The 26,072-nt window shown below is 41.5% G+C and overlaps 1 protein-coding gene across 3 annotated transcripts in view; it reads right to left on the bottom strand.

Moving 5' to 3' along the window:
• tns2a (tensin 2a) overlaps positions 1-26,072 on the bottom strand; it is a 73,443-nt gene that overhangs the window by 34,806 nt on the left and 12,565 nt on the right. For 2 of the 3 annotated variants that reach the window (XM_080469549.1, XM_080469547.1), the window contains exons 2-3: positions 9,309-9,417; positions 9,145-9,182 (exon numbers count right to left, since the gene is read on the bottom strand). In XM_080469549.1, the coding sequence (XP_080325675.1) occupies positions 9,145-9,182; positions 9,309-9,417 (147 nt within the window). The remainder of the gene's footprint in view (positions 1-9,144; positions 9,183-9,308; positions 9,418-26,072) is intronic. The other variant, XM_080469548.1, reaches the window with a different exon arrangement.

The raw sequence follows: 26,072 nt of genomic DNA on the forward strand, positions 1-26,072 counted from the left end.
ACACACACACACACACACACACACACACACACACACACGCACACACACACACAAATTCAAAACATGCCAGCCTATCTCTGCAATTACTAGAGCTGTCTGCGATATGATGGTGACTCCTTTAGTTAGGAGAGACAGTCATGGTCCCCGTAAAATTAAGACGATACAGTTGGATCCTGTTGTCCTCAATGACTCACACTGACTGCACATGTATTTATTAATGCGTCGAGTCTGCAGGAGATAAACAAGAACTCTGGGCTCGCGGCCGCAAAGATCACTTGTTGCTGACATAAAGACAAACCCCCTTCCCCCCACCGACACCTGAAAACAACTCAAAGAAACAATCAAGGAGAACGCCTTTAAGAGATATTACCATAGACAGTCACCGACTGAAGGCTCCTACACACTGTGCAATTTGAACAATCTTATAAATTCACAGTAGGGGTGGGTGGTTTGGCTTAAAAAATAAAAAAAAAGTAGTATTTTTTTTTCAAGAATAATTTGAGTTTCCATTCGATTTTCGAATTTCTTTTCTCAATGCACTTAAAAATGACTGCAGACATCAGATATCTTGTCAAAAGTACAACTTTATTGCTGTGAAAACATGCTTAATGTAAAGGTAAGAAACTGGTCGCAGGTCACAGCGGCCGTCACAACAATCTCACATCGTTACCAACATGCTTTCATGGCTGTGACTGACATGTTCCTATGGAAATGTGACAGGAAACCTGTACAGTCACAGGGATGTTGGGGTCAGCTGTGATATTGGGGGAAGCATGCACTTTTTCTACCATTACGCCCTCATTCCATCTCCTCATCGCTTCCTTGTTGCTGCACGTCGGGTGTGGAGGGTCATGTTAATGCAAAGGTAAACAGGAATAGGAGGCCTTTTCAATAATGGTCACACGTGAAGAAAAAAAAGCTGGCACTGGTTTTGAAGGTAATTTAACTTTGAAGCTTTAGTGCACTTCTCGATGTTGCATTTTCCTGGACAGCGTCTGGACAGCAGCGCCGTAACCACAGCTGTCCTGATGAAAGGGTTTTGTGTTCGAGAAACATCAGTCGGATCGTGTTGCTCTTCTCCCCATCCCTGCATCTGCCCTCCCACTTCCGCCCCGACTATCAGCGCTTGATTGTACATCCTCGCTTTGTGAAGGCAGGCTGCAAAAACAGTACAGCGTGAAGTAAAATATATTTTGACATGATAAGGACACGGACAAGGACGCGGGATGAGGAGGACTCCCTACACGCAGAGAGGGAGCAGGGATAGTTATTACTGCGATACACTGTATTGCCAACATCTGTAAGATGGCTTATCGTTTAAGCTTCATTCCAGCCCTCTATGAAGTGGAGCGTTCAAATCTGCTTGTGCGCTCACCAAAGTAGTCACACTAGTGGTGATGTACAACTTGGATGTTTGCGATCACGTTAGATTTAGATGTTGCGGTTGTTTTTGTCATCAACATTTAGGTCTGGAAGAGTGCAACAGTCAGAATTCAAACAGTTTTTGTATACAGTGCCAGAGCACGCTGGATGGGAATCATTGAGTTGTTTCTTCAGCTGCAGTTTATTAGCAGAAATTTGGTAAGTTGTTAAAATAACAATAAAATAAAGACTTTACTTCTATCTTCTCAAGACGGGCCTTATTTGCCAAAGCCTGTATTTTCATATCCTGGCAGCAGTTGTATTTCATACATCTGTGGACAAAACGTTTTAGGGCCAAGTTTAAGATTTATGAGGACCTCTACTGGCTGTAGTTAACGTGACAGTAGTACCGTAGGGAAGAAGCAGACAAACTTTAAATTGGGACACAATCCATGTTGGAGGCAGGCTGGAGTCGGACTAACGCTGCGTTGCAGTTATCTTCACACCAGGAGTTCAATCTCAGACTGATTTAACATCCGGTAGAATTTTGGTTGGAGTTTTCCAGGTGACGCAACATTGTAAGTTGGAAGAAATGTAATATTGACAACTCAAAACTGCTCGAGTCCGAGCTTTTCTGAGAAAAACTTAATCATTATGTCCTTTTCTATCAAAAAGAACAGTGTGAATTCATACCTGCAGCAACACTATAGCAGAGTGGTACGTATGAGACACTGAAATGGTCGAAAACTACCAATGAGCGATAAAAACAAGGCAAGTCTGAACTCAGGTGACCTTGTCGCTGTCGCCAGTACAATCTCAGAATTGAAGTTGTGGATTTGCTCCTCAACTCCAAACTCTGGGATAGCTTGATGGCACGATGACTATGGGACTTGCGCCAAGGATACCATGTTGAAGTCTCTTGCGAGGACGGAGGTTAATGGTACGTACTCAAGTGAATCGGCCCACAACATCAAAATAGTGCAGTCAGAAGAGATGAGGGTATGCTTCTGGGAACCCACCGACGCAGGCTATTTGGAACAATGTTGACACATTTATCAGTTTTACCAAGGCATAGATTTCCCCATTAGATTGTCCAAACTATTTTGCTGCCCAAATCACAACAGATATATTTTGTCACCATTGTAACAACAGTCTACTACTGCTCTATCGATAGTTTACATTTGTACTATTTAGCCTGTAATTAACTAATTTAGCTTATATGAGCTTAGACAAAGCAGTATTATATATATAACACAATATACACAAGCATGTGTGAAAATGCTGCACAGCTACCACAATCACAGGTCTGCAAAAAAAAAACATATTCCCACACAGTTAATGATATAAGGAAATATGTCTTTGGGATTTTCATGTCAAAATGCTTCTTCTCAATTAATCTGATTCTGTTAGAAAGCCTGTTTATCTCCATTTTAAATGATACCGCACTTAAAAAACAAAAAAAAACAAACAAAGAGGGCGATCAGCAGAGCAGAGTATGTCGGTTGTGGTAAAAGTGCCAAGTCCAGGAGACTCCGCTCTGCGCGTTCTCTTTACCCCATCAACCAATCACTGCAAAGCACAGCTGGCAACACTTCAGTGGTACGGGTGGTTGAGTGCAGATTGATTGACAGGCTGAACAACGCAACTTTGACTTCATAACACTCTCACAGGAAACCCTGTTTGCATTAGCCAGGTGGCATTAGCATAACTTGTCCAGATCCGGCATGGTGTGGGTGAGTATGAGTTAATGAAACAATATATGTTGACAAGGCTATTATATAAATTTGTTGGCTCTGCCAGTAAAAACAGTGAGCTCACAGAGGCTCGATAAAGGGAAGTGAGTACACCCCGCAATCAAAGGTAGGCCTTATAACTGAGCTTTGGATGGATGGATGGATGGATGGATGGATGGATGGATGGATGGATGGATGGATCCTCTAGTTGCAGGTGGGTTTGTTAAATCTATTTTCTTTTCTTCAGATTTCATCACACAAACTCAAGCGCTGCTGCTCATCCCACAAAGGCCCGACCCTTAAAAATACTGCACAGCCCAAAAGTAAAACGAAGGACTTTAAAGTATTATAAGATTCTTATCCAAGTGGCATCGATGCGACAAAGATGATATTTCCAAAGCATAAGACGATGTTTTCCAATTTGGCTTCAAAGAGTAAAATCAGCATATCAGTGCATTTGTAGTCTTGAACTCCAATGTCATGTGTCTCTGTTTCTCCAGCACATCATCTGCCAGTCAACCACACAGTCTTTCAGTGCCCGAGGATGAAGGAATTGCTTCCAGTAGTACAGTGACTGAGGCCAGAAGCTGGGTACTTTGTCAAATAGCAGGTCTTGAGGGCTTTTTTCCCTCTAACCAGCGGAAATGCCTCTTCTTGCCTAATTAAACAGACGGACCAGTCAACTCGTCACGGACTGCATCTGACTAATTTTAATCCTTCCTCCGTCTCTCCCGTGTCTTTCACCAGCCTCCTCTCCCTCGCTTTGCCCCGGGGTCTTAGTCACTCTCCACCCCTTACGCCATTTCTCCGTGGACTCGGTTTTCCACTTGGGATCAGAGATAAGGGGGAACTATTCTGAGAGAGAAAACATGCCGAAATAAAGCTGTTTTATGGCCTCTATCTATCTCTGTGAAAAAGCCTTCATGTGCAATCAAGAAAAATAAAAATCTCGATAGAGACGTTCCAGCTGGAGGCTGTTGACCCTGTGAGCAAAGAGGAGGGAAGAGACCAACATACAGAGACAAACGACCCAAAAATGTGAATCGACTGTACACCCGTCACTCTGCATGGGAAAGGCGACGAAGGGTTAATGTCACGATGTATCACCGACTTATGATGACAGCAGTCGGCCGGGCGGGGATGTAAATAGAGAAGTCTGGTGATAGTTTATAGATGACAGACCTCCAGATGCTTTTACGAGTGTGTGTATGTGTGTGTGTGTGTGTGTGTGTGTGTGTGTGTGTGTGTGTGTGTGTGTGTGTGGACACACAGAATGAACGTAAATATGGTCAAAGTCAAAAGGTAGTTCAAGTACAAGGTTACAGCTAACAACTCCCAAATGTGAATGATCTCATAACACTCAGGTAAGATCAGCAGTATCCTTCAGTGTATATAAACACAGCGCACCATTACAGACAAATCCCCTCTGCTGCACAGCTGAAATGTGGCGTTTAGTTTACCTTAGCAAGCGCATTTGAAAATCACACTATTAAAAATGACGGAGAGCCCATCTCCATCCTTCTCCAAGTCCTCCCACGCTGCATATAAAGTTAGATAACCGCTGCGTTTGACACAGCAGCCAGACTTCCACACCCTAACTCTTATCGGACCCCTCCCTTCCTGGGCAGCAGCGATGGATATCAGTTTAACTCGGAGTCAACAACAACCGCACACATCAGCAGGGCTGTCAAGCAACATCCTGCTCCTCCCTCAGTCTTCCATCATCCCATCCATTTGGTCATCCATCCATCTTCTATACTTCTTTATTCAACTCAGGGTTGTGAATGGCTGGAGCCGATACCAGCCGACTACGGATGTATCCTGTACCATCTACAACTATTAATATTAATGGTCATAAAGCAAAACAGACTGCACAACATCTCTCCCTTCATTCAGAATTACAGGAATATCTCCATGTTCAATAGAACTCCATGCTGACCAACGACAACTCATATCATCAGTTGGCATTTCAACCCTGTTTTTAATCCTTTTTAATCTTTTACCTTCCCTTGTCCTGCTCAGCAGCTGCGGCCTACAATATTATGTGATTGAGAGTCTTTTAGTATCAGAGCAGTTTTTGTTCTTGCAACAGGAAGAGATTGGGAATGTCTTCTGGTGCTGTCTTTATTGACAATTGGCACAACTGCCGGGGTGGGGACACTCAAAAAGAGAAGGAAAAAGAGGGGTAGATAAAGAGAGAGAGGTGTTGGGATAACAGTCAATAACATTGTTGCTGATATATTACATTTAGAGTCACCACACGGCTCCTAACACCTCCTGACCGACAACAGTTGCACAACTCGACAAGCCTGAGCAGCACTTATCAAAAATACATCAGCATGCAAGATAGATACATAGCCAACCCCCCCACCCCCACCTTTTTTTTTTTTTTTTCCACATCTCTGCACTTTTCCTCGACTCTTCTCTCCTCAGATAAAAGACAAAGGGATTGTAAATACGTTGGAGGATTGAAGCACGTCTTTGCCCTTTGACTTTTTCCCTTCGCCCACTCCCTGCCAAGGCTCCCGGCCTCGGCCTCCACCAGTCGTCACAGCCCCCCCCCCCCCCCCCCCCCCCCGCATCCCTGTGTCTATTCATTACAGCATCCCTCCATCAATGAGCCTTTCACAGAAGCAGCAGTGCGGGGTTTCAGCGGGGCTTGAGCGTCTGCTGAGGAATGTAACCGAGCAGCCTCCTCGTGAGTGGAGATCTGGAGACTTCTGCCTCCGCGGAGCCACTGCCATGTGTCCTTTCACACCTCGGCTCACTCGTTTCAAACCACTGACCAGCCAAGATAAGCATGACTGTAGTTTATCTCCAAGAAGCCTTTTCTCATCAAGCCAGAAACATGGACCAAAGCTTATGATGTGAGTCACTTAGGGAGTTAGGGCTTTCTTCTTTAACCCTGCTTTACTGGTAAGTTGTCTTTGCAGGTAAAGTTACCTCCGAGCACACACTGTATAAAGCCTTCAAAATAAAAGCAAAGCGGTCGTGTTGCATGCATCACGTACACTAATTTTCATTTGATTCATAATTTCCCACTGAAACCCTGAGGGTTGATCAGGCTCAGCTGATGGGCCACATGTTGTGATGCCCAGGTCAATAAATACCAAATAGCTTCATTAATCAGCCTTGACAAGGACACATTTAATCAAAGTCTTGTATTCAACCAAAATATACAATGAGTGAGTTTAGAGTTCAGTGAGTTTCATTCTCAACCTGAGAGATGACTGGTGATTAGTTAGCTTTAATCATTTTGCAGATGGTAAATGATTAATCCCACACAAATTACAAAATGTGACGGCATGCAGCCTCTGAATTATGATTATGGTAATTTCCGTACGATAAGTCGCTACTTTTTTCACACCCTTTGAATCCTGCAACTTAAAGAATGACGTGGCTGATTTATGGATCTTTACAGGTTAACGACCTTCATGCTGCCAGATTCTACTTCCGCCTGTGTCTGTGCTGTCTCGAACGACTCTGCTTCTCCAAAATTTGCCCTAAGAGTCAGATTTCTGTCTTCCTGAACTCGTCATGTGCTGCTTTATGTCGTCAGGTCTAACTGCAGGAGCTGACAGCCCCGAGTGATGCGTTCAGGTGCTTTACATAACTCCGACCGGCTGCACTTTATCGCTGCGCTCCGTGGCGACGACTCATCCTCCTCAGAGAAAAATCTTCCTCTTCAGAATCACAATCAACAAATACCCGATAAACTACTTTATCAACAGAGATAAAAACCCCAGTGTTTGTGTATTTTCGCTGTAATTCCCTTGCCTTTTCAGGGCAGGTGAATTACAACTTTTTACTTGCCCGGACAAATTTTTACTTGCCCGAAGTTTAATGGGAATTTATAAGCTTGTGGGTAATATATGAATTCGACCAATAAATACATTGTAATATGTTTCTGTAATTGTTTTGTGAATAAACCATTTAATACAATGAAAACGTTCATTTTGGTGTTCTCTCATTGTTCTTTGTGTGCAAGCAAGATGTGATATGTGGGCTACCAAACTGTTGGTAACAGGTCATCGAGGGAATGAATCTTTACTATTCACAGTCTTAACTTTCATACCTAAAATACATGATTGTCTGAAACATTTAAAGTACTTGTCAAAGTCATGCACCCATGTGTTCAAGTGAGAAGAAAGTGTTGATCTACCCTATGGGGGTTGGGGGGGGGGTTGGAATTTGGAGATCATGAACCCACCTCTCTGCCATAGAAGTACAAGTACATGTACTTAAATTTTACAAAACTTAAAATCTGGATATATGTTTAAAAATTAGACCCCTGCCCTACCCCCACTATGTTATAAAAGTAGGGTGTGCCCCATGTACTCAATCATATTGGAATTCCTCCAACCCCCCTTAGGGTAGATCAACACTTGAACACATGGGTGCATGACTTTGACAAATACCCCCCCCCAGTCATTAAAGTACAAGTACATGTACTTAAATTAATTTGACTCTAGTACTGGACCCTTGTGAAGGGGTCGGGTCGTCCAACATGGCTGGGTGCATGGGGTCCAACTTGGTTGTTTTACTGTTTGGGGTAACCTTTTTAGATATTTACTACATTTACCCACTGTTGAAATTTAACTACTGATGTATGTCAAGTTACTACGCTCAACTCTGTGTATAAATTATTGTATTCTACGATGTATTTTGTGTTTGCCACCAATAAGATACGACTATCTTACCAGCAGCGCTCTCCAGATGCTTTCATTCACGTTTCACGCCGTTTTCCCGCGCTATCATCAGCGATCACGCGAGATCGCGCTCTCGGGACGAGATCTCACTGAAACGTCACGCAAAAATGGCCGTGCCCAGCCATGGTGTGATCCGTTGGTGATACTAAGTGATGTTTGCCGAAAAGGCGTCAAAATATCGCCAAAAAATCACTAGCCTGCTCAGGCAAGGCGGGTAGATGATTCACTTGCCCAAGCAAAGCTTTTACTAGCCCCGGACGTTCGGGCCTTAATGTCGAGCCCTGCTTACCTCCCTACATTGACAACGTGGTCTAGATATGTATAATTATTTTGCCTAAATGTGGTGGGTGCGGCTTATATTCAGGTGCGCTCAATAGTCTGGACAATACGGTGATAAACTGAATTGATGCTTGTGCTTCTTCCATGTTCGTCCGTGCCTCACACTGGCAGATTGGCCTTTTCTTGAACATCTTTTCAAGGCTTCTGGTTGAATATTTGTTCATTTTTTGTTTCTCCTCCCATCTACTTTTTACGGAGTAGCCATAGAAAACTGCTGACTCAGCAGATGACTGGCTGTTTATGGAATGTCTTAAAAATGTTGAAGTTGTGATCCATCTACGGAGCCACACAAGTCTTCCTGGAGAAATCTCTCTGACAGTCTATGTTGGTGTTTGAACATTGTGTGGATAACCCCAGAGGGTTTACTAAATCACAAGTAGTATTTGAGTGTGCTGACCATGCTTGACAAGGCCACCCTTGGGTTTCTGACTTGAGGAGCTTGTGGAAATGCTTTTATTTTCTTTGACCGGCTCTTGACGTGGGTCATGTTCAAATCCAAATGCAGCTAAAAGGTTAACCAAGTCCCAGTAAATGGGATTTTAATACAAGCTTTTATCCACGAGTATTAAACAAGTAATTTACAGGTTGTTTCCACAAACGCCTTGTTTTGTTCGACTATCCAGCTTTCCAGTCGAATCTTTACTTTTTTCTTCTTTTTTGTTTTAAACGCAAACCACATTGAAATGATCGATTGTTTATCAATGAAGCCTCTCATTATTTTGCTTCGAACCAAAACATCAATTCACTAGACTTATGCCTCTCAAAATAACCTCCTGGTTGCTCTACTTCTCATCCGGGACGCCACGAAACTATTGCAGAAGGCGAGGGAGCGACAGGACGATATTGCTGGAAACCAAAATAATGGAAGCATGTCGCTGATGCTGGTACTAAAATGTGGGCTTGTGCTCATTGTTTTTGTTTTTTATTTAAAGACATGCGTCAGTATTTCCAACACTGCAAAGCCTACAAGCATTGAGAAGCTTCTTGAGGTTGATCCTTACCTTGGCCTCACACTTTCTGTGGGTGGCAGTTTTGCATACTAAGAGAAACACAAGTCGGGGGGGATGAAAGAGAAAAAAAATATATATATATATATATATATTAGTTCTGTCAAACACAATCTCGAGTTGTGTGTTATTTCAAGAGCCACCAAAGTGTTTCTTACTTCTGCAGAAGGAGCCCACGTTTTCGATGTTTTGCCGGCAGACGCTGCACTGCCGCTTCTTCTTGAAGGTCTTCTCCTTGAAGGCGTGGGGCTCCCCCTTGCCCGCCTTCTTAGACACAGAGAAAACATGGAGTTAGACACACGATATCGGACCAGACGAGAGTCGACAAGCTCGGAATCAGCCTGCTTGACTTCCTTTCAAGAGTTTGACTTGGCAAACGTTACAATCTCTCAGCCATTAGAAACACGGGGTCATTCGACTCCTCCGACTCCTTCTGAGATAAGACTGAGAGGCGGAAAGCAGAAAATTAGATAATGATTGAGCGAGTTGGTCGGCGGCAACAGTGGCAGCAACTTGGAGCTGTCAGATCTGCTCCACGCTCGCTTGTGTACGAATGTCTCCTCGGTCCATTCTCCACTCCCCTCTTGAACTTTTGTTCTGGTCATCTTCCATTACTAATCTGAAGGATTCCCACCCATCAACGATTAAGACTTTTTAGTTTGTGCACAGTAAACATGAATGAGCTGGTTCAACTTCACATGATCCGTAACCTTCCTCTTCTAAAAATGTAACTTACAAACTTTATGAATACACTTGAGCTCTTAAAAACTGAATCAGGGTGACAAAGGGAGGTGAAAATATGACAGCTGTATGAACTTCGAGATGATCTACAAGCTTTCCGATGACATCTTTAAGACTTTTGAACTTGTTCAGCTCAGACATTTTATTGTGAAAGTCACAACATTTTGCAAGGGGAGCATTCCTTTCATGTTTTGGCTCTTTGCATTGACAAAATGTTTCTTCCTGGCAGTCGGTGCTCTGATGAGAGCAGCTGGATTCCATTGAGTTGAACAAATCTTGATATTGGTCACACACAAGCATGTATGGGTCAGTACTACTGTTAAAACTATGAGTTTACTATGACTATCATTAACTTAATTTATAATGCCTTGCTAACAGTGATACAGACACATAAACCTATAATTTATTATCAATCGTAAGCTGACTCCTGTAAAAATAGAGTTAAATTAAGTTTGGTAAAAAAAAAATGAGATCATGTTTCCTTCCCTATTGTAATTGAAATGCATTGAATTATTTTTGAAAACCCAAAACAAATTAAATCGATGGGAGAAACTTAATTGTTGTATCCTGTAGTCTGAATTTACTGAATATTGATCGAAGTCTAAGAACAACTCTATTTTGTTGAGTCAACTTGAGGTTTTAATGGAAACAAGTTGTTTTTCAGAAAAAACTGAGTCTTACTGGTAGGGGGACACATGACTTCATGTTTGAATAACACAGTTTTTTTAGCAGGACTGGCTGAGGAACTCGAAGGAACATGAAGTGAGGTTGTCCAAACTTCCCAGTCCTTGTATTTAAAGAGTGTGTGAAGAATTGTGAGGGAGTGAAACAAGAGCCAAAGTCACAAATTCTTGAAAAACAGTGAGACTAAGTACAAATAAAAGGCTACTTTGCTTCGTCACGTGTGTGTGCGTGTGTGTGTGTGCGTGTGTGTATGTGCGTGTGTGTGTGTGTGTGTGTGTGTGTGTGTGTGTGTGTGTGTGTCGTTCCCTCCCAGTGCCTCTTTGTTTCCCAACATGGGATCAGATCCGCAGATGACTGGGCTTGACTTTGACTCTGAGGAGGCTTTGAACATGAGAACACTAACGACCACAGGCTAAGTACGCATGTTCTCATGCTTGGATACATAATGGAAGCAAAGACGGGAGGGAAGAAAACAAAAAAAAGGGGGGGAAAAGAGAAAGAAAAAAGTAGGAGGTGGTTCGCATGTGAACGAGTAATATGTGCGATGTCATGCTGAAAGGCAACGCGAATATTCTGGAAAATGGCAGGGATCCAGTCAAAAGGGCACAATTTGGGACAGTGAAGTTTTCCCTTTCACTTATCTGGGGAGCAAACACACACACACACACACACACACACACACACACACACACACACACACACACACACACACACACACACACACACACACACACACACACACACACCGCCATGATGAGTGGTTGTAGGTAGGAACACGACACTGTTGCCTCTCAGTTGCCGCAGCTTTAGGGTAATTAAAGGTACGCTTCCACACAGAAAGGGATGTTTTGTTTCCACAATGTGTGCTTTTCCTCCTTGGTAACAAAGAATCAAGGCTGTTTGCGTACTTTTTCCATGATCCAGCCTCTCCAACTGGCCGTCCTGGAGACTGGACGGTGTTTGGACAGCTGCCGGCCTGGCATCACCCTCTGTCAGCCGTGTGCAGCGGCTGTACTACCAGCAGCACGGAACCTCGGATGGAGGGTCGGTTATGTAACGCAGAGCGGCTGGAGACGGAAAGGATGTGCCATGTGGTATTTAATCAATTGAAATCAATTATCAAAATAGTTGTCAACTAATTCAGTCATGAATTAGCTGGTTAATTGTTTTTTTTTACCATAAGCGGCCCGCTTTTTTTTTTTCTTCCTCACAATTTCAACCAATCTGTTCTAGCAGCGACCACCGTGTGGCAGTAATGAGCCACCCGTGGCTGTAATCTACCAGCACAGCAGAAAGAGAAGTGAACAATTGGCCTTGTTTTGCACCACGTGCGCCACAACGCAATCGATGCTTTCCACAAGGTGGCGGTGGTGAGCAAAAAGTCCAAGAAACGGGAGAAAAGAGAAACATCACGAGGGAAACTTCAGGAAAAAAGTCATCTAAAGTGTGGCAGCAATTCACACTAAATCCACAAAAAACACGAGTGACCTACAAACTGGGACAAAGGTTAGACAGCAGTTTATATAGTTGTGTCCACTTATTGCTCATTAAGCATTATCTAAGGTCATTGTGTTTCTTTCGAGCTGTTTAACAGAATTTATTTCAATAAAATGCTTTAAAATGAAGAATTCACTTGTGCTTTTCTGTAGCTTCATAGGAATATGCTCCTAACAACTTACCTGGCAAAACAAAAATGTTTCTTTAAATAACAAATTAAGTTAGCAAAATAATTGTTAGTTGCAGCCCTATCAATCTGATTTTGGTATACATTTAAAAAAAATTGTAATTCGGCCATCATGTGCAGTGTAACCACAAAACATTGCATGTGTACAAAAACAAGAAGCATGACTTCAAGCAGGTCTGGAGGGTGAAGATGATTGTGAATGAAATTGGATTTTCCTTAGAAAAAACTCAAAGAGCACTGGTTATCTGCATGTTAAATGAGCTCTGCTTCTAAGATTCTAATAATTTAGCTTAAATCATATTTAATAAAAGTGTAGAGGTGATTTAAAGCTCCAAAAACTTTTTATTCTGAAAAAAATATGTAAAAATTAAGAATTAATTAACATTCCGACAGAATTTACTTATTTTTTGACATAAAAGTTGACACATTTAATGCATATGATATTAGGACATATTATAAAAAAAATTATTACAAAGAAATCATAGCTCAAATAATGTTAGGTTTAATGTATTTAACTATAATCGTCCACCCAAGTAAAGAGATTTTCATTCTTTATATTCATGAATTACAATTGAATTACAAACCAACAATCAGATTAATCCAACAACTTCCTGCACCCACTCCAAAATAAAAGTATTCCTTTGACATTAAAAGATGTTCAAGGTTTTTTTTGCGCGCTCTATATTCAAATTAATAATTTCATAGAAGAGAAATGACTATGAATCATTTTTCCTCATACAGAGGATCATAATTCCGACAGTATCTTATACTAAAATTCAGACACTGTGAGAATGTCAGCACCATGTGGCCTCTTCATTCTTCTGCCAAAATCCACATGACTGTCATTAAACGTTTGTTATCTTATCTTCACCCGGCTTTGATTAATCTCAGAGTCAATGTCCTGACTCCCAAATACCAGCGCTCGTCTTTCCTCATGACCAACCTGACTGCCACCTTATGTAACGGACTCTCTGGAGCTGTGCAGTGACATTTATCCCCTCCTGACCGGCAGCTCCGCACGCACAGACACACTGAAAACACTCCTTCCAACCCACCGAAGTCTACATGCGTGTTTACGATCCAGTATCAGTATACACGCGGGGCCACAGCCAGTTTAAAAAAGCACCCGGTTACTGTCAGCTGAACCGCGGCGGTAGTGTGGGCAGAAGAGATAAACACATTGGGGAGAGGCTGGCAGCATTCTTTATGCTTCACACACAATCAGGACCACTATGCGCTCCCACCGCAGCCAATCATGGTCAGACAGTGTATACACGGCTCCGCTGCCGAGCACGCCGCAAGGTGTAGTAAAGCCGCCCCGCTGGTTCATGGGAGGGATGGAGCGGGTCAGAGTGGCGAGATTGAAGCGACTTTATAGTTAGAGTCTGGTGGTCAGAGCACTTCTCAATGTGGCAACTTGGTTAAAAAGGTAAAACTCGAGAAAAGATGAATTATGCTAAAGTCAAAGATTTCTATGAAGCTGATTCAAGTTTGACGTGACTTGTGAAGGTTTTCATCCTAAGGCTATGAAGGATCTGCTTCTGTTCATCCGTTTGGTCAGAAAGATCAAAGATCAGAAATAAAATGCTAGAAGTGTACACTTTGGATATTTAAATCTGAGTGTCACCTGTCCGAGATAAACTGAGATCTGCTGAGATAAACACAGCCTATAGTCAAACTCCAATCAGAAAAAAAACTCGAGTCATGCACTGGATATTTTCTGAAAGACAAAATCTGACTGGGTTGCATATGAAATGCACAACAGCGTTCGACCTGAAAGCATCCTTTGAAATTAAAAGAATAGGATTTGTCAGCATTCGACTGAATGACATGAACACAGGATTCAGAGAAATATCAATCTGAAATGTAGAACTAGATTTCATACTATCAATCTACAGTCGATATTCAGTGATCCATAGGGTAGATACCCAAACAGATTCTGGATCAGCCACGAAGTCAACAAAAATCCAGTTTCTGGCAGGGCAGCTAACAAAAAGTGTGAAAACATGTCATACACTTGCACATCAACATTTAATTCGATTTTATTGTCCAGCCTTCTCTGAGATGTCATGAAATCACATCAAATGGCATTGCAGTAAGGACAAATGCCATTTACTTGTGGATAAACACCTGCAAAATCATGCAATTTTTTTTTTATTTATCATTGTTAGGGTTGTCAAAATGAATCCAGATTAATCCATCATCATGATTAATCCGATTCAAAAATGTTAACTCAGTTGACTGACAAAGTATCACGCACACTCTGCAGGAAGGAGTTTTCTTTTATCCGAAGTTTAAAATACCACATTAACGTGAAGCAAACGTTAATCGGGGATTCTGCAGACTGTTGTCAGTCACAGCAACATTGTAAATAAGAAGCGGTCAGCTCTCCTCTCAGACAATATCAACAAGTGAGTTTATCTTAGTGGCTGCTGAAAAAAGAGCAACAGGAACATTAATGTGGATCAATGTTTGTTTTGAAAAAGAAAGAAGTTTTTATTCAACATGAACTGTTAAATAAAGATTTAATAGCGATTAATCAAAATTAATCCACAACAACCCTGTGATTAATCTGATTAAAAATTGTCAGCATTTGACAGCAATAATGAATGAAACCTTTTGGTGGAACAGAAACAAACATAAACACAGTGAAGCAGTAGAAAATACACCAATTCTCCAGTTTGGACAACAACTAAGAGGCATCACAAAGAGAATCTTCTGTTAATGTTTGCAGAAGATGTACGTAAAATATTCTTCGAAAGTTACATTATCAGACCTCTGATATCTTTTTCATACTACATCATTGGAGACTAAGTTCAAGGTTTGCCTGCCTTCAATGCCCTTCATTACATCACAATCTTTTTTTCCAATATTAAAGCTCAGATCTTTCGAGATAATCAGAACGCAGCTTTAGTCCATCAACCACCCTCAGCTGATGACGAGTCTCCTGTTCTCTACAGGGTCACTGTCATAATGACTACAGCCACTAGAGGTCACCATAAAAACTACAGTTTGGGCCGTGATACTTCATGTCTACGGATTCAAAACTACTTGTTATTATTGTCTTTCTTTTCGACGTACAAAATTGTGATCAAGTGGGGCGTTGCAGTATTAAGTAAGTATTTATGAATACCAAAAACAAACAAATATAACAACTAAAAGTCTCAATTCCAGAATTTTTCTTGGTTATTGCGGTTGGAAAGCCCCGAGCACTCGGCCTCTATCAGGCCTCCTATAACAAAATCTATTTACAGTTAAATCAAACAATGAATATCATCTGTAAACAGGCTTTGAATGGAAGTCCATTAAAAGTCTCCAATCAGTTCGACCTGGGAGTCCAGAAAAGGAAGCCACAGTGAAGGTTTACGACTCTGTGAAGGATCACAACAAAAAACAGCTGGAAGACTGAGCGAAGGAGCATTAAAAACAAGCTGTGATGTTGAGGAGAGCTCCCCAGGATGGTAATTACTGTCACAGATGTAATGGATTAAAAAAAAAAAGAGGAAACTCTTCCCAAGGTGATACATGTGTTGTCCAGTAAACAGCTCTCTGAGCTATTAGAGATACGGCTGCTGGGAGGATGGTTTCTGCAGAGAACAACTTCAATTCAGACAGGCAAACCACACGGGTTAATCACACTGGATCCATCCATCACACACACTGACACACACACACACACACACACACACACAAAGACACAGTAGTAAATGGTTCAGCCTCCACCAGCCAAGACCTGCCTCAGTTTCCACACGAATAGGTAGTAAAGAGCCACCTGAAAGCTTTACTCACGTGCAGTCGTGCTTCCCCTGACTGGTAACAGACAGCCGTCCCCTCTTTGGCCCTTCCTGTCCCTGTGTGCTCCAGGACGAGACCCCCCTCCCACCGCCATCACCAACCTACACCCCATCCTGCAACATCTGCTACGCACAAGAAGGTCCTTTTTCTAATATTTTTAGCCTGTTGGCCAAAAAAGGAGCATAAATGTCAGAGTCAAAGAGATGCTTTCTAACCAGAGGTCCCTCCCCTCTCTCACCAACAGTAGCTGGATTGAATGCAGGGTGTGTGTGTGTGTGTGTGTGTGTGTGTGTGGGGGGGGTCATATATGAGAGATGCACACACACAAATGTAAAAACAAATACACCCACATGTCGCTGGAAACTCTCTTGCCCCTTTTGCTCTTGTTCCTTTCCAAAAATAGTCTTGACGGTCACACAATGATGAGCATTGTGTGGGAGGGTCCACGGCTGTGACTTCAGCTGCAGATGGTCAGTGAGGGCGCCCGCCTGGAGGGGAAAGTCTTACTGCGTACTGAAGAACTCTGCGTTTGTCACTTACAGCATAGTGGCATTTTGTTTGAAGATCCTGAGATCGTTAGCCCCGGGCTAAGAATGACCACTGTGCTCTGAAACGCTGGCAGGTGCTTCACAAGGTTTTCTACTCGGGGTTGTGAGGTTAAACTTCTCAACAGTATTTGATCATTGAAATTTACAGAGTAAACTGAAGCAAATCATTTCTTAAATGTGATTTCTTGATGTTTTCAACTCTTGGAATAGGCTTTTCATTAGGGTCTGAGCACCAAGTGGTGCAAAAACTCTATTGGATTACAAGGAATTATTATCAACAGGACGTCCACCATTTGCTATTAATATTTTTGTAACTCATTCCTCCCAGGCGGGGGTTAGTCCAAGAGACCTAATATTTGGTCAGTAGTATAAAACAAGCCTTCCTTGTGAAAACTTGTTAAACTCTTCCGTGATAGTCCAAAGACGTGGCCATGGCTGCCATGGCTGCCACCTAAAAAAATGGATGCATCGCCATCAAACAGGAAGTGATGCGCAGTTCTGCTCTACATCCTACAATCTGACTAAAACTTGACATGTTTTTATCAAAGTCCTGCCCTGATCACATCCTTACACTGATGTCCATTCACAGTCATAGCGCCACCTTGTGGTAGCAGGAATTTGACATTTTTTGACACTTTGACGGATTATGGTTATCCCAACAAATCTCAACATGCACGATATTCCAACGTGCGAGGGTGTGTCCGGACCCGTCCAAGGCTGATTGCAGTTTTAATTACGGTTGGATCAGTAAGAAATGGGTACGATTTCAGTTGTAATATCTTGATAGTGTTTTTCTCAGTGTGAACAGACCGCAGAACTATGCCTTTCTTCAACTACAGCCACTTACCACTGTGTGGGTCACACAATATGGAAAACGCGGCTGAAAACAGGAAATGTCAAATTATTTGCGAAATAAGTGTTTTTGTTTGACAGTACCTGAGTAGGTACTAAAGGAAGAGAAAACATTCTGATCACTCTACGAGAAATTCACAGAAAAAAGACCATGCCTGAGTGGTGTGAAAGTGAATATAGTGTGCTTGTGAGTTGCACTGATTGTGGAATTAACCAATAAAAGTCTGAACCAAGTGAAACAGGAAATAGTCTGCAACCAAATCAAACTAATATTATTTACAAAACATTCTTTATCTCAGGAAAATATCCCAACAATAGCTTGATTTGAATGAACAGAAAGGAGTCTGTGATCTTTGTGCAAAAAATACTCAAATTACTTGCGCTTAAGGTGGAATAAACTGAAGATAATGAAAAGAATAAAAAGGCACAGTTAGATAAGAGAACAGAAAATAGTGTGTGCACCCAAACTAAATGATGTTCCATAAACTAATAAGCCCTCAGATTGTGATTTCTGGCCTTCTTTACTGGGTATCATTAGGGACCGAACGAATAATTGGCCGGCCAATTTAACTGACCGATTATAGCCATTAGAGAATAATCATAATCAGCCAAAGGTTGGCTGATTGATGCTTATCTTCACACTTATTTTTCATTAATAGCGTGCAGGGAGTATGATGTTTTCTGATGTCCTTGTGTTATGTATCCAGTAGAGGACGCTCCAGCAAGTGAAAATCCGACGGCGCATTCACTGAACCGAGTGGTTTACCTCAGTGTTAGGTTGAGTAGTTTGTGAAATAAACAATAACTCAGTAAGTTTCCCACGATGTGCCTCGTCGTGTCATTCACACTTGACTGATATGTTAGCTTGTTCTGCGTGCACGCTTTTATCGCTGCTGCCACATTCACCGGACGCCGCCATCTTTGATGTGACGAATCGACGCACGTCATTACGTATTTACATGGATGCGTCATCCCAGCACTTACCGTAAAAGAAATTTAATCAGCCGATAAATCTGAATTTTTGATTCCCCGATATTGGAATTGGCTCCAAAAAAATCCATATCGGTCGGCCCCTAATTAGCGTGAACATAACAGAACCTTCTTTTTAACCATCAAACACAGTCCCATTAAAACACTGCAGAACATTAATACCTGGGTTATTAATTGTGATAGGAACTAATGTTGTTTTTCTCTTCATTTTATGCCGAACGTATAGTCCAATATGTCACAAACTCTCAGTGTCACAGGTGTGCCAACGTTTTGTATCTCTGAAAGAGAACTGCTGGAGGAAAACAAACCAGAAGCTTTTTCCTGAGAAGAAGTCAACTTCTTATCAATCTGACCACCATCTGCAAAGCAGGTTTTCCTTTCGGCCACCTCAGAGTGCTGCACTGAGAGGAAAACCTCTTCAGGAGGAATTTACAGACTTGACCTCCAGCACCAGTGGAAATGCCCCCACTCTCGATTTCTGCTTCTCAAAGCCGGACTCGAAATGGCAAGAAACTGGCAAGAAACTCTCCATGTAGTGAGGCGGCGTCTCGCCCGACAGCCCACCCCACCGCCCGGTTTGTGACTTGTGTACTTTACTCCCACCCTCCATTGGGAGTACATCGCCGGTGTCTCGCTTCCTGCATCATTTGTTGGCATCAAGGCTGGCGTGTGAGCTTATAAATGTGTCTAAAGGGTGGGACAGGCAACGACGGGAACAGAGACTGCCTGTTCCCGAGGTGAGGTCAGCACGCCGCCATCATACACTTCCGTTCCTTTGCAGGACTCCTGTTGTAAACACACACACATGCGCACACGCACACGCACACACACACGCACACACACAGAAAGGTCCCAATCCAGCGACACCACCTTAAACACCCTGCTGCTTTTTGCTTACACCAGTGGTGTCAAACATAAGGCCCGTGGGGCCTGCAAGAGGCTCCAATCTGACCAAACCACCCAAAATATTTTAAGAATTTCCAAGAAAACATACTTTTTTGTTTAACACATTTCATAAAAGTAGCAGACACAACACTGGGACCCGGACTGAAATAGCGGTGAAGCCGCCATGAAAGCTAGGTACCTCATTGCTATCAAATTAACCTCAAAGCCATGCTGCCAGGGAGTTTGCTAAAATGTGCATAATGCAACAGCGACAAGAGAAGGTTTTTTTTTGACATTTCACTGTATTTTGCACCAGAAAGTTTGAATAAAATTGGTTTAATGTTGAAATGGTAATCATTTTCCACAGTAATTGTTTGGTTGTGTAAATAATATAGACATTCTCCACATGTATACACTTTACCACAAGAAAGAAAATTTTTAAAGTTAAAATTTAAAGGTTATTGTGGCACTAGTTTACCCGCCGGGCCACTAAAGATGAAACTGGGCTGTATGTACTGTAGCCTCTGAACTAAAATCTGTTTGACACCCTTGGCTTATAGTTTCTGGCAAAATGGACCTCCTGGTTCTCGCCACAAAATACTTCCCTCGTGCCGTGGTTGGTGCGTGACGTCACCGAGTCGTCATGATTAAGTGGTTGCAGTAGTCAGAACCAGATCGGATCAAGTCGCTTGCTCGGATGGTGCTTGGCTTGCTGCTTGGGATTCATTAGCATGCGCCCCGTCCCAAAGCTCCAGGTTTTTCCAGGTGGGAGTGAATAGCAGCTACTGTGGATTTGCACCTGGTGTAATTGCATCTGGCACAAGGGAATGTGAGCCAGCCTCTGTTTCAGCACTCTCCAGTAAACACAACCACCGTCTGCCATTTTTGGGTAATGAAACTTCTCAGTAACACCCAATTATCACAAATATAGAATGCCTACTGTACACCGAGGACAACCACCGCATTGTACCGCGAAGCACATAGCATCTGATGCTCGTCATTGGCAATTTCCTGGACTACATTTTGCAAATAATTGTATACCTTTGTGCTCACAAACCCGCAATAACTGGCTCCTTTGGACGATGTGGTACAACTTCAGGAACATAAAAGACATGTTTCAACTCTCTGTTTGGTTACCTTGTTGGGGAATGGTCTGCCTCGTCTCAATGTGCTTGTTTTTCATCCCAATGTAACTTCAAGAAACGGCAACGGCATTTTTGCACTGAACACCGTTCCCATAGGATAAAAATGACTGACCGCGCTATCGGTAAAGGAAAAGCTGGAGAGAGGTTGGACAATGTTATCTTGTTGTTAATTTTGTATGTTGTTTTTCCCCGTGTTGCAAAGCAGGATGGGAACGCAGACAAGCCAAGGGACGGTGGTGTCAAGCCAGTGATGATTAGTTGGTAGAGTGTGAACAACGCAACCGAGTCTGCCTGCATACGCAGCTGCAGCAATGACGGGCCGACTATGACCCGGACCAGATGTCTGTGTGGTGTGTGACAGAGTTTTTTTCCTCTGTATCATTGTTGTTTAACTTGTTCTCAGGAAAATCCGTCCACACACAAGGCAACATGTGTACACATTCAGCACTGGTTTGTCATCACTGTCAAACAACAAGGTTCTAACAACTGTGCAAACTCATTTTTCAACACTCGGGGCTTTTATACCAAATTAAATGAGGAACGATTGACTAAAAAAAGAGCTATGTGCATTAGTTTTTTTGTTTAGACCTATGAGCTAGACCTACTTTAATGGCGACTTTACCGTATAAAACATACTTTGTGTTCGCAGGACCGATGTGATGTCAACCACTATTTCCCACAGGCTGAAACGAAAAAGCCTTGTTTGGTTCATATCAAAGGTTAACCAACAAAACATATTTTGTTTGTTGTAACAGACAGAAGACATAGAATTGCGAAGATAACTCTTCGTTGGTGCCGTACAGTGAGAGGGATTCAAGGATCGAAATTGACAGTCGAGTGATAACAGACTTCCAGACATCATTTTCTGATTGTGACAGAAATATTCACAACCGCAGTCTTCTCCTGTGAGCTCCAGCTACCAAACAGCCAATAGAAACGCAGCAGAAAATCACGTGACGATCAAAGCGACGGCAACAACAACAAGCACCAAAATATTAGTCAGCAGATTATCAATCCTTTTTCCACACCATTTTGACACTTTGGTTATATGTCAGATTAAAATCTGAATGATGAGCTTAAGAAAAAAGGTGTATGCTTCAATGTCACAAGATCACATTTGCTGAATCCCAAAAACATTATCAAGTTTTTTTTTAAATAATGGATTTATAGTTAGATGTTTATTTGAATCGGCCATTAGTTGTTTGCCAGCTATGCTAATACCAACGGCTTAGCTTGAAGCTTCCTTATATGCAGGAAACGGTTGAGAATAAAGGACAACGCTGCCACCTAGCTGGCAAACAGTTGGAGTTGTCCATATTAGCACAGTTGGTAATTGAATGCTATTGGTTTGTTTACATTCAGGGGGCTTAGTCAAAGGTCAATTCCTCACTTGTTGGTACTAAATGCATCGGTGGTTTAATTAATTGCTGTTTCATTCAGCCAGTCACCACAAGGCGGGGCTAAAGACAAATCGGACAGGGGCTAAAAATAATCGGAGTGCTAGAGTAAAGTGAAGTTTGGAAACAGCACAATGGAAAGTTTCAGAGAAATCTTTCACTGGGGTTTAACAGCACGTTCAATCTTGGTTGGTATCGTTTACACAGAGACACTGTGATCCTGGCCGGTCCGAGAACATAACACCTCATCACAACGGTGGCCTTACAAGACCCGCTTGGCCCTAATGTAGACGAAGGGAAGAGGCTTCAGGATGTTAATGGAAATGTTATGGCTGAATATATTGTGCTAAAGACTGTTTTCAGAGTGGTTTTATCCAGTTGACAGAGTAATTAGTGACTATTTTGAGCAGAAAAATATGCAAATGTTGCTGTTAACAGACAGTACTAAACACATACTGTGACATGCATCACACCGCTCCATTCCAATGCACAGTCCTACATTGGTTAATGGAACATTTTTAAAACAGTTTCTTTGGCTGTCTGATATATTACAAGCAGAGATGACCAATCCAAGACTGGGTGTAGCGTTTTGGCCGAGCTTCTCACATGGTTTCATTTCAGAAAATGTTCACATGATCACATGACAAGAGGAAAAAGTCTGCTAACTGAAAACAGATTTGTGAATCAGACTTTTTTTTCCCCCACACACTCCACCCAATGATCTTCTCCCCATTAAAATATAAGTCACAGCCGCTCCGCCAGTCTCATGCTGCCAACTCATTGATTTCTTTCTATTAACAAGCAAAGGATGTCATATATACAAATATAATAGTTTTAGTTGTATTTAAAGTTTCAGTCAGTACAGTCAAGGCTTCAAATTGGCGATTAATTGATTCTAAGATTCCTCAAAATGTGATGCATTTTATGTTTTTATCAGCCGATCAGTAGAAAACAGTAAAAGAAGAAATGACTAAAAAGACTTAAAATAAAGAAGTAAAAAAAAGCTTGAAAAGTAAAAATATCAAAATGTGAATGACATATATATTACATATCATTACATCGATGTAAGTGCCTTCAACAAGATTGAATTGTTTAAAGTATTAGATTGAATTGTGTGTGTGTGTGTGTGTGTGTGTGTGTGTGTGTGTGTGTGTGTGTGTGTGTGTGTGTGTGTGTGAGTGTGTGTGTGTGTGTGTGTGTGTGTGTGTGTGTGTGTGTGTGTGTGTGTGTGTGTGTGTGTATTTTCATTAAAAGATGTGAATCTTTGTTTCCATCCACCCTGAGGTACTTTAAAGTAACCAACTTGTCTTCTTCCTCACATTACATAATAATGTTCAGTGAAACAAGGTGAAGGAAAGAGACCTGATCCAAACAGCCTCTCTTAGATGTTGTCCTTGGCCCCTCGGTGCTGATCCAGCTGGCATGTCCAAGAGGAAAAATGTAAAATCGTTAAATAGACTCTCCTTTCTTTCCTGAGACATTTGGAGTTAAAGTGTTGAGGGACCCTGAACGCATCATATGACTCTGGCCAAAGCTTTCCTGTCACTGTGATGAAGTGCGACACGGTGCGCCAAACATCACCACAAAACTTCAAGACAGATTTAAAGTGACTCCGAGAAGAGTTTCCCCACTTTGTCCAGTCCTTTCTGCTTATTTTCTTCAATTAACCGGTGCTTGTTAAAGAGAAACGGCTCGAACAAGCAAACTTCGTCCCAACACATGAAGTGCGCAGCTTCCCTGAGTTTGAACGCAGCATCCCGCTTCCATCCAGAGCGCGCGCGCACACAGACACTCACACACACAGACACACGCTGAACTATTTAACCTGCTTTCTGCTCTTACCTTGCTCGTTTTCCCGCTAATCATGTCTCCTGGTTCAGGAGCTGCCCTCCATCCTGAGGAAAACCATCAATGACACGAGTCGTCCCGGGACAGTGAGACTGCTTGTTTTCTTTCCTCCGGTCCGCCCTGCTTGAGGGGCTGAGGGTCCGGGGGCGGGGCTAATGGCCTGGGGGCGGGGCTCACTCCGCTAAAAAAGCATGTGCAACGTAATGTTGCTCAAACGGAAGACCCTGATTGGCCACTTTCCAGAAGGCGTAAAGACCCTCACTTCTGATTGGCTGAAACTATTATTGGCCTTTTCCCTTTGGAATTTGTACCGTAATTGAAGGGCTTAAACCCACCATGTATTATTATGTAGTTTATAAATGTCCTGTACCTTTTTTTAATGTTTTTATTAATCTAGATTAATTTGACATCAACATTTAGCACTGTGTGCATTCCATGATTTTGCCTGATTGTGCTTATTATATAGTTGTACACGTTTATGTTTTTGTGTATAGTTGTGTTTTCTTTTTCCTTTTGTAATACTTCACATTTTCCTTATTTTTGGAATTTTTTTTCATTTTATTAGAGCCAGGTGAACAGCCGCTCCATTTCCATACATATACTGTATGTGTATGTGACATATAATACAGTACACTTACTTGATCAGTAAGAAAAACATGAATGAGTTGATGGGCGACATTGATAATGTCACTATATGTGTACAAATATATCTGGTGGCACATGAATAACAGGTGAAACCAGGTTTAATACATATACCATAAAGAGCATCACACACACACTTTTCTGCTTTCTGGTCCACTCATATGTTTCTTATTGTGTCAGAGTCTGGGGAGATGCAGGCAATATTAATCTACAAAAGCTTTGCATATGCAAACCAAGCAAGTTATTGAGATAAGACTATCTTTCTACACTACTTTATGCAGTGTACGGTTGGAAGGCACTGGAGCTGATCCCAGCTTAAACTGAACATAGACCCTGCATAAGATTCCAGTCCATCGCAATGCCAACACAGTGAAACATTCACCAATTAACCTCACAATAAACCTGCACACAAGGGGAGATAATGGAAACTGATTGTAAAACTAGCACACACATACAAGCATCTATCTATCTATCTATCTATCTATCTATCTATCTATCTATCTATCTATCTATCTATCTATCTATCTATCTATCTATCTATCTATCTATCTATCTATCTATCTATCTATCTATCTATCTATCTATCTATCTATCTATCTATCTATCTATCTATCTATCTATCTATCTATCTATAAATATAGATCAGCATTATTAGACAGTTATAATTATTTGAATGTTAGTCTAATCTTTATTAGTGCTAATAAAGTGAAATTATGTAGTGCTAATTTCTTAAGATATGGGTTATTAATAATAATAACAATAATGATAATAAGATAAAAAATAAAATAATAATAAAAATAATAAAGTGTATTTGTATTGCACTTTACATTAGTAAATCTCAAAGTGCTAAAACAACAGTATAAGTTAAGAGCAACAGTATCAAACGCTTCAGAAAATAACAATGCGAGTCAATAAGAACAATATAAACACTTAGAAAAACAGCAATAAAATTCAATAAGAGCTGTGAAATGGGAAAATATATTTTTGGTCTTTTTAAAAAAAAATTATGAACTTAGAAGGAAACTTAGACTGTATGGCTGTCGTGTGAGGCAGCAGGACCCCCGGGACTCGACACCTGAAAGCTCTTTAAAAACACAAAATGCGTAATTGTTTTCTCCATGAAGACTGCAGAGCTTTGTTTGCTCTCTGTGGTTGTTTTGTATTTCTTTGCGTTCATCTTGCGCCTTTCTGTGGTCAAACAATTTCTGCTTGTTGTCATTTCCAGTGATTATCCTCTGGCTGTCTGTGGTCTGGTCGCATACCTTTCTGGCAGATTTGCAGCTTTTTGTTGATGTTATGAGTCTCATTCGGTTTTTGTTTATGTGTGGGGAGTTTGTATCTTTCTTTTTAATCTATTTTTCGTCTGTTTGTTTCCCTTGTGGTACATTTGAGTCCAATTTATTGATACTGCATGTGTGTGTGAGTGTGTGTGATTATGATAATTTTTGGTTTTTTGGTTTCCTCTTTTGTTTGTTTGTAGATGTTTTGTGTTTGTTTGCGACGTGTTTGTGGCTGAAAGTTTCTCTCTTTTGAAATAGTTTCTGTTGAGTATTTGTCCATTTGTGATCATTCTGATAGTTTTGATTCTATTTTTGATCTGTTTGTGGTCATTTCCCATCTCTGTGGTAGAATATTGGTTGTTATTTACAGTGTGTTTATGCACATTTCCAGTTCCTTTGTTTGTTAGTTTTTTTTGCATCTTTTTGTGCTA

Source organism: Lipophrys pholis (genome assembly GCF_963383615.2).
Source record: "Lipophrys pholis genome assembly, chromosome: 8".
In the NCBI taxonomy this organism is placed as follows: Eukaryota; Metazoa; Chordata; class Actinopteri; order Blenniiformes; family Blenniidae; genus Lipophrys; species Lipophrys pholis.